This window comes from Zootoca vivipara, chromosome 5, assembly GCF_965207765.1.
Source record: "Zootoca vivipara chromosome 5, rZooViv2.hap1.1, whole genome shotgun sequence".
NCBI classification, from domain to species: domain Eukaryota; kingdom Metazoa; phylum Chordata; class Lepidosauria; order Squamata; family Lacertidae; genus Zootoca; species Zootoca vivipara.
The window spans coordinates 2,838,661-2,859,685 of NC_142588.1; the positions used below are offsets into that span (position 1 = coordinate 2,838,661).

The 21,025-nt window shown below is 42.9% G+C and overlaps 1 protein-coding gene across 2 annotated transcripts in view; it reads left to right on the top strand.

Annotated features, from left to right (window-relative positions):
* Positions 1-21,025, top strand: part of ETV6 (ETS variant transcription factor 6) — a 121,150-nt gene that overhangs the window by 32,600 nt on the left and 67,525 nt on the right. The window contains exon 2 of one of the 2 annotated variants that reach the window (XM_035137312.3): positions 14,977-15,109. In XM_035137312.3, coding sequence (XP_034993203.1) covers positions 14,977-15,109 — 133 coding nt within the window. The remainder of the gene's footprint in view (positions 1-14,976; positions 15,110-21,025) is intronic. The other variant, XM_060275160.2, reaches the window with a different exon arrangement.

Consider the following 21,025-nt stretch of genomic DNA (forward strand, 5'->3'; position numbering starts at 1 on the left):
TACCTGATTTTTTTTTTCAATCAAGGTGCCTAATCTGGCAGACAAACAGTATAAAAAATACTGCTATCAACAAAAAAATTAAGTAATGAGTTCAAAAAGTTCTTGACTAAAAGGGAGTGAGAGGTGGAGAAAGTAATTCTTGATTTGGTAGCAGAAGAGAAACTTGCAAAGTGGTCACGAGAAACTTCTCTAGGAAGGTTCTGACATGTTAGTAGTATGTGTCATTTGTTTTGATTGAAGAAAGTGCCGTGGCATAGCATGGGAGGCCACAGGGGCAGTTGCCCTGGTCACAAAATTGTTAGGGGCGCAAAATTTCAACATCCGGTGCTGCCTCAATACAGCTGTGTGCTTCCATCGCTGGGCTCTATTGAAAACAGCTTCTTCTTGTGAATGAGGAAGTGACCTCTCCAGACAACAGAATGGCTCTTCTTTTCTTATCTCTGTGGCTGTGATCTCGGGTGTCATTAGGCAGTTGAATGTGCAGGCGTATTCCGTCTGTTTTTCTGCCTCCCTCCCATCCCCACCCACCCCTCTACGTGACTCTGTGCGCTAGCAACCCACACTACGCCACTGAGAAAGTGTACACCCCATTCTTCCACCGTATTGACTGAGCTTCAGTGTTCTAGTTTTGTGGCAAAGGACATTCCAACCTGTTTGATCCCCGTTGTCTGAGTCTGAAGAAAGAAACATTAAAACCTGAGGCCTTTGAGCTGTGGAGAAACTGCATATATAGCAGCAGTAAAGTGTGAACACTCAGAATGAACATGCTGCATTCTAAAGAGTTTACACAGTTGTATGACATTTGAGTCCAGTTTTGACCTGCTCTGCAAGGCCTTTAATTTCCAGGATTGTCAGGTGTAATTACAGAGAACTATTGGGGCAGAACCCTCCCTTTGTTTTTGCTTTTTGCAGACATGCATGTGCAAACCAATAGCTTGAGGACATATTGGAGAATGGGCTTCTGCTGGTTAAAAGGACAGGGGCAGGTTGTGGTATGTTTTCCCCCGATTGGTTGGCAACCTTTTGTGGAAGAACAATAAGGAAGTAAAGACTGCATGATATACAATATATACACAGTAACCTTGAACTGAAATGCAAGTCCAGATTGCCCCTTCCCCTTCTCCTCTTAGCTCTACTTGAAAGGATAGTTGTGAAGATGAAATGTGATATGGATGCCACAGGTGCTACTGGGTCATCCTTGGGGAAAGAGTGAATCCAAACCCTATTAACCAGGGGTCAGCAAGGTTTACCTTGCCTGGGCCAGTTCACTCCAGCGGAGATCCCTCTGTGGCTTGGATCACACGCGCATGGCTGCGATTTCCAGCATCTGCACAGACACTATTTCCAGCGTTTGCGCAGATGCAATTTCCGGCGTCTGAGCATGTGCAGACACGATTTCCAGCACCGAGGAAGTTCTCGTGCTGCGCTGCGGCAGCTTAGCGCAACACGTGGGGACTCACTGAGCGGGCGACTTGGTTCGGGGGCGGCATGTGGGCCGCTTGTGGCCCATGGACTTTAGGTTGCCTACCCCTGCTATTAACACATCTGTGAAGCTTTACATGCTTTCTAATAGGCAATATGTTTGAAATTTAAATTCTAGAATGAAAGTTGCATGCCTGGTGCCTTAATTTTGTTCCTTGTAAAAGGCATGTAAAAATACTAGAAAAACCTTCCTAAACTTGGGGCTTAGTGGGACATTTTAAGTCTTTTTTTTCTCGGATAGGAAAGTCCAAATCATTGTGGAGGAAAATTCTGTCCAGAGAAGTAGGTGTGTCAGAACAGAGTGACCTCCTAAATGGCTGAGGCCTAAAACTTTGGCCCATGATTTTATCTGACCTTTTTGTAACAATACCTTGGATGTAAAGAGACTTTACTGTTTCAGTCCTGGCATGGCTTGAGAAATGCAGTTTGCTTGTTGAAAAGGAACTTCCTTTATGAGAATATTTATGCCCTTATCAACAACCAATTTTTAACAAGCACCATGTTTTGCGTGAAGTTAGGGCAGGGGTCAGCAAACTTTTTCAGTCCACTGTCCCTCAGACCTTGTGGGGGGCCGGACTATATTTTGAAAAAAAATTATGAATGAATTCCTATGCCCCACAAATAACTCAGAGATGCATTTTAAATAAAAGCACACATTCTACTCATGTAAAAACACCAGGCAGGGCCCACAAATAACCCAGAGATGCATTTTAAATAAAAGGACACATTCTACTCATGTAAAAACATGTTGATTCCCAGACTGTCCGCGGGCCGGATTTAGAAGGTGATTGGGCCGCATCCGGCCCCTGGGCCTTAGTTTGGGGACCCTGAGTTAGGGCAACACAGCAGTGACTCTGCTGACAAGAGCAGAGGCCAAAGAGCTGTGAACCTCTTTCATCCAGTTGTGGGCAGGAAGAGGGGCCCTGTCCTCTGCTCAGTAAGGGGAGGACTGTGCCAGCCTCCCTCTTGAGAGTCCCTTGTCTCTGTGTGTGCTTGGGCGGGAGAGAGTGGCTGAGGATTCGAATAAGGCAGGAGCAGGTGGAATGGAGGACTATATTGTGAAGACAAGATAGGAAGCTGATACAGGGCTAGATGGAGGGCTAAACTATGTTAAACTGACATGGGGGTCCCTTTGTGCTCCTGGTCTGATCACAGTTCAGATCTGCAGCCCCCTACTAGCAATTTACATAGGAAAAAAATAATTCTCCATTCACTTCAATGGGAACCGCCCCAACATTCCAATTCCTGGAGTGGGTTCCCTGATCCAGAACCATAGTTGGGGCAAAGGATTACTACTAGTACTATTATTTTTGTTTAGAGTTTATTACCTGCTGGTCACCCTAAATGCCCAGGGTGGGTTACAACATTGAAACACAATATTGAAGGTTGACAGTCGGGTACCAATCCACTGGGCTCCAGTAGGGATTGGGGGGCCCATGTTGGCAATTTGTGTTTGGATCCCTGCAGAACTAAGTGGTTGCATGTATTGGGTGTGCTTTATGTAGTTGGGGCAGGGTCCTAATCGTTTGTTAGTGGAAAATATCAGGATTAGACCAGATAATAGTGGGAGTAATAATAATAATAATAATAATAATAATAATAATAATAATAATAAATTCTACCCTGCCCATCTGGCTGGGTTTCCCCTGCCACTCTGGCCGGCTTCTTCCTGTTACTTTCTGGGATTGTTTCATTGGCCTCATTTATTGAGCCGGGTGCCCCAGTGTGCTGGCCCACTTCTCAGTTTTGCCCACTTCTTACTTAACCGGTCAGGGGAAACAAACAAAGCGACTAGCTTAGCATGACCTATGAAGCGGTGCTTGTGGATTCCTTTTCTCATAAACAAGCCATGAGTGGTAAGCCAAAGTTTGGTTACTGCCCTCCAATTAAGCAATTCCTTCAATGTTGTAGGTTTGCCTAAATGTGGACCAAAACATCTGGAAGATTTGTTGTTACCTACTGCTTTTGATGGTGGTGGTGAAGCTGGAGCTAGAGGATTATTATTATTTTAGCTAAGAACTGAATTTTGTGACTATTCAGTGAAGCCCCCCCCCCTTTTACATTAAAATGTCATGGAAGGCTAGCTCAGTGATAGAACACATGCTTTCCATTCAGAAGGTCCCCGGTTCAACCTGTGCCATCTTCTGTTAAAAAGGTCAGGTTGCAGGTGGTGAGAAGGACTTCCGCCTGAGACACCTGGAAAATTGTCCGCCTCTCAGAGTAGAGTAGAGTAGAGGTTGCCAATATGGCACCTGTGCCCTTGATGTCACCTCCTGTCATTCAGAAAGCCTCTGACTCCCACCCTGTCGCTGCCCACATTGTGGTGAGGGTGGTTCATTTTTTCTTCCTTGAAAAGTATATAGAGCTTCTGAGGGGAGGGAAAAACCCAAGGGAGTGATGCGATGCCCACAGCACTTACCTGAATATCCCCATGGGCCTAAAAAGGCAATGCAGGCAGTCCAGATGGACAAACAAATGGTGTAACTTGGTGTCATCCTGCTTCCTCTGTTCCTAGCTTTGATTTGCAGAGTGTATGTGTTTCCTGGCTTTTAACTCCCAAACCTTCAGAACTGAGTGGGATAAAACTTTAAAGAAAGACCACGTTTATTGTCAGGTGTGAGTTTTATAGTAACGTAATTAATTTAAAACAGGGGTAGCTGTCATGGTCCTTGCCAAATGTTCTGGACTGCAGCTCTCATCAGCCCCATCTAGCGTGGCCAATGATCAGGGCACAAGCTTCCATGGATCACTGTCAACTTCATCATATGCATGAAGTATTATCCTGAGTTGTGGGTACATGTCTGTCTGTCTGTCTGTCTGTCTGTCTGTCTGTCTGTCTGTCTGTCTGTCTGTCTGTCATCTATCTATCTATCTATCTATCTATCTATCTATCTATCTATCTATCTATCTATAACCTTGCTTTGCTTTTTTTCAACTAGTATTATGAATGTATGGCTCCAGCCCCTTGGCATCAGCAGCTGAAATTAGACAGGTGCCTACTGCCTTGATATTTAGGCAGCTACCAAAGACATTTTTGTTTATGAAGGCTTTTCCTGAAGTGTTACTTGGCCATATTATGGAATATTGATCGTACCATTGCAGAAATTGTTTATAGAGTCCGTATTTATTATACTTGATCTCATTTTATATTACTGTACACTACATCAATAGCTTCTGGCTATAAATCTATAAAACAAATATGCATGTCTCAGGAAAACTGTTAATACATCTGATGTAGGGTGTTCATGTAAGCTTCTGCCATAATTAATTTGTTAGCCTTTAATTTATCTACCAAACTTTCTTTTTTACCCACTCACAAGGGAGGAATTGTGAGCATCTTTACCCCTTCTCTGTTCTTAGGTTGCATACTATAATATCACCTCTGGGCAACTTAATGGGGGCCACAGACCAGTTGCGGCAAAAGTGGGCTGAGCAACCAATGTAAATTTTATAACAATAATTAAACCTGGATTCTTATCTCAACTTATGGATTATACTGAGTGGTGTATCTTCTGAGCTATATTGAGCTGAGGTTTATGATTGGCATTTTGTTGCAGACAATAACCTTGCTTTGCTTTTTTCAACTAGTATTAAGAAATTCTAATGCTTGTTTGCTTTCTGTTGTCCTGGCTCTTGACAAGAGTCTGAGGACTGAGAGAGAAAACTGCCAAAAATAAATGAAAACTGGTTCCACAACTATTGCTCAAACAAGATGAATGTCACGAGCATTCACAGAATTTTGCCAGCTTGCAACCAACATTAAAGAGTGTGTGTGTGTGTGTGTGTGTGTGTGTGTGTGTGTGTGTGTTAAACGAATCCTCCAGCCACATTCTGTGAACATAAAGGTACAGGTGCAACTACAAGTCTCATTATATGTCAACTCCACTGTGTCATACTGCAGTTTTATCTCTCTTGGGGGGAGGAGTGAATACCGGTAGCAATATAGCACAGGAATAATGGCCCATAGTGTATGTAGGTATACTCATGATTTGTCTTATCCATCATAAGCCGAAGTTGGATGGCCATCTGTAATGAATACTTTAGTTGAGATTCCTGCACTGCAGGGGGTTGGACTAGAGGACCCTTGGGGGTCTTTTGCAGCTCTATGATTCTATGATAAACATGGTCACTGCAAGCAGATTCAGTTGCATGCTGGCCTATGAAGTGAGAAGTCCAATTGGGAAAGGAGCAGGGCTGAAACATGGATGCTCACGGTCAAAGCAATCTCTTGAACTTGGGCTGAACCTTCAGAGTTCTGGACATCTTGTTTTCAGGAGAAAGGAGCAAAACCTTTAGAGTGAGAGGGATACAATTAAGGAGCCAGGGAATTTTGTTTCCCTGTGAGCTTCTGCTGTTGACTGTGCCCCAATGTCCACCAGGCTCTACCTTGAACTGCGTTGCCCTGCTCTTGGACCCACCAGGTGCCACCCTCTGCCTCTTCCAGGCTCTACCTTTACACAGCAGACTCCATCTGCTGGCTCCCCTTTGGCCCCCAGGCTCTATCCCTGAGCCTCAGAAATCGGGCAGACTGGAAGGATAATTGGTAGGGGTGAAAAGAAGCCAGAACATGCAGGAGCAAATTAGAGAATCACCCAAAGCTTCAACAAAGCTGAGGTGGATTTCCTTGGAGTTTTGGCCTCTCAGGTGATTTACCTGGTTGGGCTGGACTTAGAGAAACCTTTCTATCTCCCCTTGCCTCTTCCATAAGAATCTGGCCCAGAGACTCCATTCATGTTCCATGTTGGTCGTGGCATTTGGACCACACTGTTTCCTGACATGAGCTGAGACGGTTTCTTTCATCACTGAACTTTTTATACACAAAGCCTTAAGCATGCAAAAAATTCCCAGGATTCCCAGAAACACAGTCTGAAAACCACTGCCTTAGAGGAACAGTTGTGTGACTAAGAAGTTTGTTCCAATTAGTTGTTCTTTCTTTTAAGCGGGGCAGGGGGGAGCATTCAAAATCTGTTGAAGCCAGGGAAGTTGCATTTAAACCTGAATATCCTTCATCATTCACAATGGTTTGAGAGCTGTGGTGGGTGTACTTTAAGGAATTATTTTTATGTCATACCAGAGTTACAGCTCTTTGATTAAAAAGCCACTTATTATGGTGAAAAGGTGATTTATCTGTCTTTTGAAAGCTGTTGTCATTTTTTAGCATGAGTTACTCAAGGAGATCAATTTCCAAACTGGGCAGACAACTCTAAAACCCAAACCTAATGCTACTTTCACTGTTTGACTTACTTTGAGGGGTTGTAGGAGTAGGATTTAAAGACATTAACAGATTCATTAGCCGCAGTCAGATTGATGATAACACAACTGCAGAAGAGCAATGGAAACCTGGTAGAGTAAATGCTGGGGGGTTGCCATTGTGGGGAAGCTTGCACATCAAATTTACACTATCAAGTCATAAATAATACAGGGCACCTTTTTGCAGAATTTATAAATTTTATTTTTCATTCTAAAAAGATTGATAGTTAAAAAAACACATGTTCCAGCCTAATACGCCACAATTTGGAAAAAAAAATATATAATTACTGATTCAAGTGCCTGGACAATAATCATCAGCTGATATTTATGATGCAATAAAAACCTCTGACGAATATGATAAAGCTGAATGTTGTCTTCCATAATAGGAGAGAATGTTATGGTTCATGCAGCTGCTGTTGCTGGGCCTTTTATTTTGTGTTTGGTCTTTCTGTGTAATTTAACTACAATCCTATTTTTTCAAAGTTTTTTTTTAGGACCCTAAAATATGCTGTTCACTGCTTTCATGTTGTATGTTATCTCTGATTCCAAGACCTAAGAGAGAGCAAAAGTCATGCACACAGCCTGTTGCCTTACCAGCTGCTTGGGGCTCCCCCTTAGTCCTGTGACCTCTCTTCTTCATAGAACCATAGAATTGTACAGTTGGAAGGGACCACAAGGGTCATCTAGTCCTACCCCTTGCAATGCCCAATCTGGGGCTCAAACCCACATCCCTGAGATTAAGAGTCTCAAGCTCTACCAGTTGAGTTATCCCAGGAGCTCTCAGAGCTAGGAAGCAATGCCTTGAATAGGGCAAATGGGCTGGTGCAGCAGGACGGGTTGCAATTGTGTGCCTCTGGACTAGTTCTCATGGGGCTGGTAAACTTGTCTCCTCTCACATGCCAGAACAGCTCTTCTCCCCCACCCCACCCCACCCCACCCCAAGTGTGTTGTCATCCAAGTCTTTTCTACTAATCAGTCAGTTCCACACCCTTGCCCCTTAGCTGCAAATATGTGCGCATGACAAACACCATGCTCCATTCTCTGTGCACTGCATGGTGGGAATGGTGGGAGTGGCCGATACTGAGTCAATAAGTTTTTTTTTTTTTACTACACCATTTCAGGCTGCAGGTGGGAGCTCACATGACTGGATGCTCATGTGTGTAGAAATTAGCATGCCAGGGAACCTGACCTACTAATTCTCTCTGTATAGGAATTTTATTGTATTTGCATACATCGGCAGCCAAGACTGTGTAATTGGGTGGTTGTGGCCTATAGAGGAAAAGCATTAGATGACAGGGATGCTTGGACTGGTAGAATAGGGTGAGGTAGAAGATAGCCATGAGAGCTGTCAGAGGCTGTTTGCTTCAGAATACAGTGGTACCTCTGGTTAAGAACTTAATTCATTCCAGAGGTCTTAACCTGAAGCACCACTTTAGCTAATGGGGCCTCCTGCTACCGCCGCACCGCTGGAGCACAATTTCTGTTCTCATCCTGAAGCAAAGTTCTTAACCCAAGGTACTATTTCTGGGTTAGCGGAGTCTGTAACCTGAAGCGTCTGTAACCCAAGGTACCACTGTACCAGCTGCTGAGGGTTGAATTTGGGCAAGCATTCCAATGGGCATTTCACTGGCCACTGTAAGATTAGATCAGTGTTTTCCAACTGGGCCCATATTCCCCCTGCCCCCCGGATATTCCAAGAGGGCCACAGGTGAAAATCACGTGAATGGAGGGGCCACAGCACGAGGCTTGGTGGCTACAAAGGAGAAGTGAAGAAAAATAATTTTTAAAAATCTGATTGACTGGCCATCCGCTTGGCCAGTCAAAAGTGGGTAAGGCCTAATGCTCCTTTTTGCATCCGGACATGCGTAGAAGCAACTTCTGGTGCCGGCGCTGCCTGATTTCCGGTGCCCAGACATGGGCAGAGCGGCACTCAAAATGGAGCCTCCCTGGCAGGTAGGAAATCCAGGGGACTTCCGGGATTTTTTTCTATTCGGGATAACAGCGGGAAACGGATTAAAATCCGGGGGTTTCCCGCGAAAAACGGGAGACTTGGCAGCTATGCCCCCTTGGTTCCATCCATTGGGGGGGGGGCTAGGTCGGAAAAAAGATTGGGAAACACTGGCTTAGATGGTCCTGATCCAGCAGGGCTCTTAAATTCTTCTGGAAGGAATGCAGCAAACTGCCTTATGCTGAGGCAGATTTTTGGTCCATCTATCTCAGTATTGTTTAATTTAACTGGCGGCAGTGGTACTATGGAGTGTCAGGCAGGATTTTACCCCCAACCCCAGCCCTACCTGGAGGTGACACATATTAAATATAGAATCTTCTGGATGTTTTCCCTTCTGAGCCTTAAGATGTTTTCAAGGCCCGAACACGTACATATTGAGAAGTGCTCTCTGGCTTAGGATCCAGCTTCAGACCAATGATATTCTGCTTCGGTTCTATAGTCCTGGATAATGCAAAAGAGCACCAAGCAAACTCCCGCTTGCATGGTGTGCAAAGTGCCGTATTTACTCAAGTCTAATGTGCACCCTTCTTTCCAAATTGCACTGAAAAAACGAGTGTGCATTAGACTCGAGTATATTTCCATTATAATTCTCATAACTCCTTCCCTGTGCCCATTGCAACTGAGATGGGAATTATTTTCCACTTCCACTTCCCAAAGAACGGTCAGCTTACACATTTTAGACTTTTGTTTTGCTCCATTCATTATAGTGCAAACCAGTTATTTTTGTCACCAAACACTCTGGCCCAGTTCTCACCGAGGTTGTAAACCTGTGTCCAGGCTGTGTCACATCAGACTGCAGGTGTCTGCTCACATGACTGAAAGCTCCTCACCAGAAATGAAACAAATTTTTCCTACACATCATAGAATGCCAGGGTAAAGCACCGTCACTGACCTGGCATCTAGTTTTCTATAAAGCAGGGGGAGGGGGGGTTGCTTTTGCTTTGTATGGAGGGGCATGTTGTCATGGAAGCGTCCATATGCAGCTTGTGCATATAAAATGAGAACTTTATGCAGTGAGAACTTGGTCTCATTTGTTTATAGTTACAGGTGGGTAGCCGTGTTGGTCTGCTATAGTCGAAACAAAATAAAAAAATTCCTTCCAGTAGCACCTTAGAGACCAACTAAGTTTGTCATCAATATGAGCTTTTGTGTGCATGCACACTTCTTCAGATGAAGAAGAAGAAGAAGAGTTTGGATTTGATATCCCGCTTTATCACTACCCAAAGGAGTCTCAAAGAGGTTAACAATCTCCTTTCCCCTCCTCCCCTACGACAGACACCCTGTGAGGTGGGTGGGGCGGATAGACTTCAGAGAAGTGTGACTAGCCCAAGGTCACCCAGCAGCTGCATGTGGAGAAGTGCGGAATCGAACCCAGTTCACCAGATTATGAGTCCACCACTCTTAACCACTACACCACACTGGTGCATGCACACGAAAGCTCATATCAATAACAAACTTAGTTGGTCTCTAAGGTGCTACTGGAAGGATTTTTAAAAAATTGTTTCATTTATTTATTAAATTCATAAAATTTATATGCTGCTTGATTGTAGGAAAAAAACTTATGTCTCTCATGCTCCCCATGTATTTCTGACACAAACAGACCTTTTGTGTGTGTATGTGCACATACAAACACAACACAACACAACACAACACACATACACATACACAATTCAACTGCCATGTAAACTGTGAAAGGTCTCTAAGGAAGATCTAATCTGTGATGGCTGCAGGTTCTCCAACTGTATGCTTGTGAGCATGCCTGAAGGAAAAGGAAAAAGTTTTTGCTGCCCCAAAATGAATTGGGACACAACAATACACATTTTATGCTAGGTAAAAGGTAAAGGACCCCTGGACAGTTAAGTCCAGTCAAAGGCGACTGTGGGGTGCGGCACTCATCTCGCTTCAGGCCGAGGGTGCCGGCGTTTGTCCACAGACAGCTTTCCAGGTCATGTGGCCAGCAGGACTAAACCACTTATGGCACAACGGAACACCACGACGGAAGCCAGGGCGCACGGACGCAGCTGGCACTGTGGTCTAAACCACTGAGCCTCTTGGGCTTGCTGATCAGAAGGTTGACAGTTTGAATCTGCAGAACGGGGTGAGCTCCCATTGCTCTGTCCCAGCTTCTGCCAACCTAGCAGTCTGAAAGCATGCCAGTGCAAGTAGATAAATAGGTACCGCTGCTGCGGGAAGGTAAATGGCATTTCTGCGCTCTCAGGCTTCTATCACGGTGTCCTGTTGTGCCAGAAGCGGTTTAGTCCTGCTGGCCACATGACCTGGAAAGCTGTTAGTGGACAAACATTGATTCCCTTGGCCTGAAGCGAGATGAGTGCCACACCCGATAGTCACCTTTGACTGGACTTAACTGCCCTGGGGTCATTTACCTTTCTTTTATGCTAAGTCTGGATTCAGGCATAGTGAGTTGGAATGTATGTGGTGAGAAGCTATAAAGAACTTTGATAAAGCTTTGAAAACTCTAATAAGTAGGAATAGTGGTAGTGATGTTGGAGCTCATGGAAGTTGTCAAAAGAGCTGGTGGTTACTACCGGTAGGTAAAACCAATACTGGGGAAACCAATAATGATAGAGAAATGGGAAAAATTATGGACAAGAGATATAAATTTCACACCAAATTATGATCTAAAAGAAAACAATGAAAATGCAATACAGGTGGCATCTAACCCCGACAAAGTTGGGGAAAATATATAAAGGGAGTGATAATAAGTGTTGGAGATGTTATGAGGAGGTGGGCTCGTACATTCATATATGGTGGCACTGCAAAGTAATAAAAAAAAATTGGGGAAAGATTTATATAGAGATGATTTTTTTTTTGAAATGCTCGTTTAAAAAAGTTACAGAAATGTTCTTGCTGGGAATGTTAAGTGAGGAAATTAAGGAAAAAGACAGATGTCTAGTAATGTATGCAACCGCATCCGAGAGACTTCTTATCACAAAAAATCGGAAAAGGGATTTAATTTTAAAGGTAGAGGATTGGCAAACTAAAATGATAAGATATCAGAATATGGCGAGGAAATTAGGGATATCACAACAGAAAATTGATAAGGATTGGGAAAAAATTAACGAATACAAAGCAAAAATTGTAGAAAATGTCGATCTCTTAGCAGATAGGTGAAGGGCTCAAGAAATTGTAAACAGTAATGGAAGAGAACGAGAGAAAAAGGTATACAAAAGAATTTGGAAACAGAAACTGGAATAGAGAAAATGCTGGAAGTTATCACAAGGTGGGGGGGTGGGGGTAAGGGTAAGGGGGGTATCATTTATGTTTTTATGTTCTGTTTTGATGATTATTTTATGTTATTAATGTTTGATCATTGTTTAATTTCTTAATGTCTTGTCATTTATTTTCATTTTTTCATTTTTTCTATCTTTATTTTTATTGTATCTCAAAAGCTGAATAAAAAATTATTCAAAAAAAAGCTTGAGGTGGTAGAATTAAAAAATAAATAAAAATAAAATCTAAATGGAGGAAATGAATTGAGAAATTGAGTTTTTTTCCAATAATTTGATAAACGGTGCAAAAATGTCCGGAATATTTGGAGCAAGTTGTGATAGTGCTGATGGATTATTTGCACTAAAAAGTTGCAGACTTCCGGGTAATGGATGGGGTCATGCTATCTTGCATCCACCTTGTAGATTATTAATATTGTTTCCTTGCAAGAGTTTCTGGAGGGAAATTAACCATAGGATTAGCAGTCTTAGGAGGGAGAACACTGGAGAAAACACTGAGCAGGTTTTGCTGGAGTTGCAGAAGCAAGCTGGCATTGTTCACCCCAAAGCTAAATTGGTTGCTTGAAATCTCTTAGAGCTGCTTTGTTCTGAACACACCAGCTATGCAAAAATACGACAGCCTTCAGCTTCCCCCCTTGCATATTCACTCTGCCTGACAACTTCTTAAGTGGCTCTTTAGAATCTTGATATCAAAGATAAGGGGAGAGCTGCTTTTGTGTTGTCAATGCAATCTGCCTGAGGATAGCCTAATCTGCCTTCTATGCTTCTGTAACCTCTAGCTTGGATTACTGCAACACATTATATGTGGGACGACCACTGAAGACGTACAACTACCTTGCTCACCAGGGCAAGATGGTTTGAGTTGATAGCACTAATCCAGGTCCAACTGCACTGGCTGCCAATGAGTAGAGCGGGGCGATGTCTGGTTTTCAGTATCACAATATATCGCCAGCTAAACATCACTGTATCTCAATATATCATGCTATATCATGCTGTATCTACAGTGGCGATGGGCTGCTGCACCTCCCCGCAGAAGCAGAGGACTTTGCGGGCATCCCTGTGGTGGAGGAGGGTCTCATTGTGCCTATCTGCAGTGGTAGAGGGCCTCGCCGGGCATCCCCATGATGGAGGAGGGCCCTGCCACACCTATCCCCATCAGCGGAGGGCCCCATCACGCCTTTCCACGCTGGTGGAGGGTGTGCTGCACTTTCCTGGGGTGACAGAGAGCTTTGCCGCACCTCCCTGCGGTGGTGGAGGTCCTTGGTGCGCCTCCCCATGGCGGGGAGCGGGGATGACAAAGGGGGGAAATTGAATTATAAAGACATTTTCTCTCTTTTTGACCTCAAGACTCTGTGCCCTAGGATTGAAGAGATATGTAAAAGCAGCAAGAATTGTCTCAAAATCACATGATTGCCTCAAGATATGCAACTGGTGTGGAATTATTTGTATGTTGTGTGTATTATGAGTTACTATGTAGGAATGCTGAAATGTGCCTGGTAGTGTGTTATTTCCACAAGGGGGGACAATTTTTGTGTGCCATTGTTTTTATGTTTAATGTATAATGTCTTAATGTATAGTGTCTTATTGCTTATACACCAATGGAGGATTCTCATGCACTACATGCCTTCTAATAGATCAGGCTATTGCCTAGTCCAATATTTAGATTAGATCAATTTATGACCACATTTCTTTGTTCCACATGGCACTCTGCCAGGCTTCCCTAACTCGTTTTACCAAGGAGCTTCAGGATCCATGAAACAGCAGATCCATGAAGATGTGTATGCTTTGATTTAGCAGGAATGATCCCTTATAGAGTTAAATTGACTAATTTGGACAAGTGCCCTTTTTAGAATGGGTTTTCACAGATTGGTTTGAAAAATTGAGGCCCATGGGGCTATATAAATTTTAATTGGACTCAGTTTGAATTGGGGCGAGTGTATCCAAGGTGGGAGTAGCTTTCCTCCCTTTAAGATCAAGTGAGCAACTCCCTAGAGTGCAAGACCAGAGCCTATAACTCCCATAGAAAGGCCAAGGCAAAGACATCTCTCTCATGACATGTCCAAACCTGTGGCGGCTGTGAGGCGACATGGTTGAAATGAAAGCCCCAAGGGGATTCACCAGGAGCGCTTGCTGTGACTATGCTGGAGGTGTGAGACCAGAGGAGAGCTAACTGTGACACCTGAAAACACACAAAAAGGAAGAAACTTAACAAACTGCACTGTTCAGTCATTACTGGACCTTCCTGTTAAGTGTAAAGCATAGACCACTATTGAGAAAATGTTTCTCCCAAAGTGCTAGAATTCCACAAGTAATTTAGTAACAAAATGCAACATGTGTTATTTTATGTGATATCCTCTGTCCAGCTATGTGCACTGCTACACTTACAAATAGCCTTAAGAGGCCTGACATGCACGTCTCTTCAGATTTACATGAAAGCGCCCATTTACAACATACCAGGCTATTATTTTGTGGGGCAACAATTTTTTAGAAAACGTCCATGGCAAACCTGGCAGTACCAGAACGGGTTAGTTCTGGGTTCGCCGCTCGCACATGTTCAGAAGCGCTAAATTGCGCTGCGTGTGCAAAGACACAGCGCTTTGATGTGCATCATTTTAGGGTTGTGGCGGGGCCTCTGGAACGGATCCCCCCCCCCAATAACCCAAGGTTCCACTGTATATCTTTAAGTGCCAGACATAAACATTCCTCTGCTCTGAGGCCTTTGGCTAAGTAAACCACCTGTGGCCGTATAAACTGTGCATTTGTGGAGAGGGGGGTTATTATTATCGTTTGTTACTATGTTATGTTTTTATATTGTAAACTGCTCTGTGATCCTTAGATGAAGGATGGTATAGAAATAATACAACAATATTCGTAGACTTAACATTTTATTATCTGACTGCAGTTCTCTGCCACAGAGTTCCTTTTTATTTCATCATCTTTTGCCCCCAACTTCATATTGTTCTATTTGTTCTTTCTTATCCATCACAGCAGGAAAGGATTTCATACACCCCTCCCGTGAGTCCTGTACCAACTTATACTTCCTCGTCATCACCATTACATGCCCCAGTGCCTCGAGCAATCAGGATGGAGGAAGAGGCCATCCGGCTCCCAGCCCACCTGCGTGAGTCTTCCTCCAATACTCCTATCATGGGGGTGGGAGGCGCCTTTCTTTTGTTGTTGTTGCACTTGTCGCTTTTATTTAGAACAATGGACTTTCCTCACTAATGCCATGGACACTTCTTCCTCCTTCCTCCTTCCATGGATTGGTTCTTTTTTGTCATGTGATACATATTTCTTATTTATGTATTAAATTTATATTCCACCCTTCCTCCCAAAGGATTCACCTTTAGTCCTTTAGCAAAGCACATCTGAATAAAACTCTAAGGATTTCACCACCGATTGACAGGTGCATGTTGGGCTTTGTGTTTCCCAAAGACTTGCTTTACTGGCAGGACACAGGGTGCTCTGAACTGGTCACGTAGTGTTTTCAGGTGCATTTTCTACTCCAAATAGTCCCACTTGCTAGCAATGAGCTTTGGAGATTATTCTGCGTAGGCAGAGCACACCTAATACTGTATGAACAACCTCAACTTTTCCAGCACTTGGTAAATCAGTGTCTAATGTTTACTCTATTTTGCTTTTTAGGAGATCACTTTAAAATGATTAGTGTGAGTTCCTACCATTGTGTGCCTGTCTGGCACTTGACTCAAGTGCACATGCATTTAAATGATGCCCATCGTTGCTTATAGTATGCTTATGCTCATTGCTTATGCTCATGCTTATGCTACAACCATAAGCTAACCATATGCTAACTTTGGTAGTATTTCAGATTATTTTATTTAACTATTTTATAGGCTTTTAGACCTCTTTTTAGGCAAAATTGCCTACTAAAGCTGTTTGCAGTGATATACAAATACATATGCTTAAAATCCAACAATAAAACCATTTAAAACACTTAAAATGCCCAGTTTTATCCAAAATAATTATATAGGCATCATTCCAGAGAAAGAAGTAACTCACCCAACTTCACCCAGTTTTCTAGAGTAGCACCTGAAGCCCATAATGATAAAACCTGTAAGGCCCATTTAACATTAACAAGGGGTGGGGCTTGCCTGATCCCACTTGGAAAAGAGTTCCATAATTGAGCAGACACTTCCTGGAAAGACCGTGTTCCATGTTTTCACCAACCTCATTGGTGCTACAGCTGGCATTTCCACAGGTCCCCCAAAATGGATCTTAAGGTATGGGATGGCAGGTTGATGCAGGTGCATGTGGCCCTTAAGATAAACCCATCCCAAACAATTTAGAGCTTTAAAAGTCAGCCCCAACACTTTGAATTGGCCCAGAACACACTGGCAACCAGTGTACCTGACACAATAATATGTGTAATGTGTTCCAATAGCTGGGTGGGCACATTTTGAACCAGTTGGTTTTTGAACTGTCTTCAGAAGCAGTACCAAGAATTCACTAATACAGTGGTACCTCGGTTCTCAAATGCCTTGGTACTCAAACAACTTGGAACCCAAACACTGCAAACCCGGAAGTAAGTGTTCTGGTTTACAAACTTTTTCCGGAAGCTGAACATGCTCTGTTTTGAGTGCCACACTTCCGTTTTGCGTATTATGCTTCCGACTTGAGTGTTCGCTGAGGTCTATCTGTTTTTGCTATTAATTTTGCTTTTTTGTTTTTGCTACTTTTTTTGTTTTGGTTATGTGACTGTGTGGAACCCAGTTCATCTTGATTGATTGATTGACTGCAGTACATTGTTTTTTGCATTCATTCTTTGGATCAAGGGTCGCGTTAGATAGTAAAATTCATGTTAAATTGCTGTTTTAGGGGTTGTTTTTTTAAAAGTCTGGAACGGATTAATCCATTACGCATTACTTTCTATGGGAAAGCACACCTTGGTTTTAGAACGCTTTGGTTTTGGAAGGGACTTCCGGAACAGATTACGTCAGATAGGGATTCCAGCAGCCATACCAGCCATGCAGATTAAAATTATCTCTGGCTACTGCTGCCACTTGAACATCTCTTGTTTGCACCAAATCCAAGAGCTCATACAAGCTCAAACTTGGTCCTTCGTGGGGAGCACAACCCCATCTAAAAGAAGTTGAATAGAGCAATTGGTTTTCCCCTGCACAGCCTAGATTAAGATTCTGATTGTTTACCTGCATCTAGCCCAGTATTTTTTCCAGACACTGCTTCAGAAACTCAATGGGGACAATTTTATATGTTAAAATCAGTATAGGGCAGCCACTCCCAACCCAGTATCCTCCTTATGTTTTAGATTACAACTCTTATCATTCCTGAAAATTAGCCCGGCTGTTTATAGCTGATGGGAGTCCAACATTATTTGTTGGGCACCACGTGTTTGGGACAGATTGCAGGAGTGAAAGCTTGCACTTACGAAGCTATGTTAATATGCCCCCTTAGTACTGTGCTTTAATCTGTTGGGTTATTTGGATTTCTAGACTTCCTCTTGTCCCTTTTCAATGTCCCATTTTAACTTTTGTAAGCTCAGTTCATTATTTGTAATGATGCCCTGAAACTGCCTCCTCTCCCCACTCAATCAGCCCAAGGGGGGAAATGATGCCAGAATTTTGGTTTCTTTGTGCTATTGTACAAGATGGTCTTACCATATATCATTAAGTGCTTTCTCACGTGGTGTGTGGAATACCCTGGGGCAATTTCTTCTTGGAAATGGCCAAAAAGTATATGAGGGCACTTTGTAGTTTTTGCCAGAAACAGGTAAGCAAAAACCCTTCCCTTAGAAGCACTGGATGTAGTGCCAAATCGCAAGTGTGTTTGAATCATTGATTTTTAACAAGTACATGGAAGACAGAGAGGATGGGGTAAAATTCCATTTTGCTCTCTTTTTTGAGGGCCTTCGCAGTAAATTTAACCCAGCATTGGAGTTACATTTAGAGTGGGAGTTTACTATAGACCCCAAAGCCAAACTGAGGGCACAGATGACGCCTTCCTGGAACAGATGGTCCAGGAACAGATTCAAAAGGAAGTGAGATAGTAGTAATAGGGGATTTCAACTATCCTGATATTTGTTGGATGTCAAACTCAGCCAAGAGCATAAGGTCAAACGGATTCCTCACTGGCCTTGCAGACAACTTCATTGTCCAGAAAGTGGGAGAAGCAACAAGAGGACCAGCCATTTTAGATCTAGTCCTAACCAATAGTGATGACCTGGTTAGTGGGGTAGAAGTGGCAGGATCATTAGGTGGGAGTGACCATGCTCTTCTGGAGTTTATTATTCAGCGGAAGGGAGCAACCAAGCATACTAAGACTCAAATCCTAGACTTTAAGAAAGTCGACTTCATAAAACTTAGGGAAACACTAGGTGAGATCCCATGGACAGCAATACTAAAAGGGAAGGGAGTTCATGATGATTGGGAGTTTGCTAAAAGGGAGATATTAAAAGCACAACTTCAGGCAATACCAATGAGATGGAAACATGGAAGCCAGGGTGGCTATCTAAAGAACTTTAAACTGAGTTAAGATTTAAAAGGGATATGTACAAAATATGGAAAAAGGGGGAAGCCACCAGAGTGGAATTCAAACAAATAGCCAGCACATTTAGAGACAAAGTCAGAAAAGCTAAAGCACAGAATGAACTCAGGATTGCTAGAGAGGTTAAAAGCAACAAAAAGGGCTTTTATGGGTATGTCCGTAGCAAAAGGAAGAACAAGGAAACTAAAAAAGCAGCTAAAAAAAGCAGCTAAAAAAGCCAATGCAATTCTGGGCTGCATCAATAGGAGTATAGCATCTAGATCAAGGGAAGTAATAGTACCACTATATTCTGCTCTGGTCAGACCTCACCTGGAGTACTGTGTTCAATTCTGGGCACCACAGTTCAAGAAGGATACTGACAAGCTGGAACATGTCCAGAGGAGGGCAACCAAAATGGTCAAAGGCCTGGAAACGATGCCTTATGAGGAACGGCTTAGGGAGCTGGGTATGTTTAGCCTGGAGAAGAGAAGGTTAAGGGGTGATATGATAGCCATGTTCAAATATATAAAAGGATGTCATATAGAGGAGGGAGAAAGGTTGTTTTCTGCTACTCCAGAGAAGTGGACACGGAGCAATGGATTCAAACTACAAGAAAGAAGATTCCACCTAAACATTAGGAAGAACTTCCTGACAGTAAGAGCTGTTCGGAGTCTCCTCCTTTGGAGGTTTTAAGCAGAGGCTTGACAGGCATATGTCAAGAATGCTTTGATGGTGTTTCCTGCTTGGCAGGGGGTTGGACTGGATGGCCCTTGTGGTCTCTTCCAACTCTACGATTCTATTTCTTTTGTTCCCATATAGTGAAACAATGTACGTGCTGAAGATCAATTACGTACTTAACTGTGTTTATGGGTTAAGGCATTTCATAGGCACATGCTTACAGGCTGGGGTTTGTTTTTTAACACAGTTCTCTACTAGTGAATGGTGGAGCTAAGGACACCTAAGAGATTCTGAAAGTGAGAACAAGTGGGGGAGGGCTGTGGGTTTTGGAGGAGAGAAAAGCAGGACAACCTTTTTGGGTGAGAGTGGAGGAGAAACCAGCCCTAGACTATAAGAGCTGTCTAGGGCAGTGGTTACCAGATTTTTTGGTGTGGTGACTTGTTGTCTTACTGGCACATGAATTTTGGACTTTAGACCTCCTCTGGTAGCCAACAGTTTTGTACAGTTTAATTTCAATACTGCCTGTTTTGCAACCATTGCTTGAGACATCCAAGCAAAAGTTTACACAATTGTAGTACCAAAGTTATTCACAGTTTTGTTTATGGGAATGTAAGAAAACCAGACATCTGATTGCAGGATATTGCTTCATAAACTACAAAAAATACTCTAAAAACATATGGTTATACAAACTCTGTTATATATTGGGAGGTGTCAGTGGGATCACTGAGCTTCTGTTTTACAACTAGTACATTTATGCAGGGGAGAGATTGTCAGGCATAGGCTCAGATTGTTATTGATAAAGATAGTATTTATTATTTTGACTAAGCAAACTTCAAATCACCCTTGGCTTATCTATTAACTAATCCTACATGCATCAGACACAAATTGTAATAGCTGCTTGAAACAACTCTCTATCCGCGCACCTTGCCGTGAACGGTCAACAGTTCTTCTGCTAGAGAGCAACTCCCCAGTGTTAAATTGTAAGACTCAAGCCTTTGCCATCAGACTCTGAAAGAACTTGAGAGGCAAGTTAAGTGTTAAAATGGTTCTATTTTATTAAATGTTATATAATGAAATGAGAAGGTCTGCAAAAAGCAATTAAACCAAATCAGGTGTTTTCCTGTTTTTTAACAACCAGTTTTAAAATTTTCTCTCACCTGCCTAGATTAAACAAACTGAATTATGTATATGCTGCTGCAAACCCAATTAGTATTTACCAGCAACATGAAGTACGAGAAAAGTAAGATCCCCAAAGGCCAATCAGGGACTTCCTGCTACCCCACCAAATTCCTACTGGGCCTTCAAAGGGCAACTAGCAAAGCCCACTCTGTGGCGGAAGGGGCTGCGAAGAAGAAAAAGAAGAGTGGTCTGAGGGCAGTGCCTGGATTATAAAGCCTATATCACCTGGCCTTTTGCTACAGGGCTAGAAAACCTCACTTGCCTTTCCTTAACCCCTCCCTGAGGATAAACCACTCAAGGCCATTTGGGGTGGGAGTGGCATTCTGATATTCAGTTATAAGTATCGACACAACATTAAGAATACACCAAGAAAACAAAAAGTTGTAAAAGGTATTCATCATTTCAGTTATGGATTAAAAGTAGTTATTATTTGGTGTTTGCTTATAAAGACTGTACTCCCATGTGCTTATGGGTCGCAAGCCACAGTTTGGGAAACAGTGATCTTGGGTAGTAGTAAGAGCGGTTTAACTAGGCCTGGTTTGGACCTCTCTGAAGTGTAAACAGATGTGCCCGAAGTCCTTCTTAAGTCAGCCATACTGAGAGGAATACATTTTAACTGTCACTGATAATTTTCTAATTGCAAAGTTGTAGTTGTTTTGATCTATTGTTTCCCGCAACT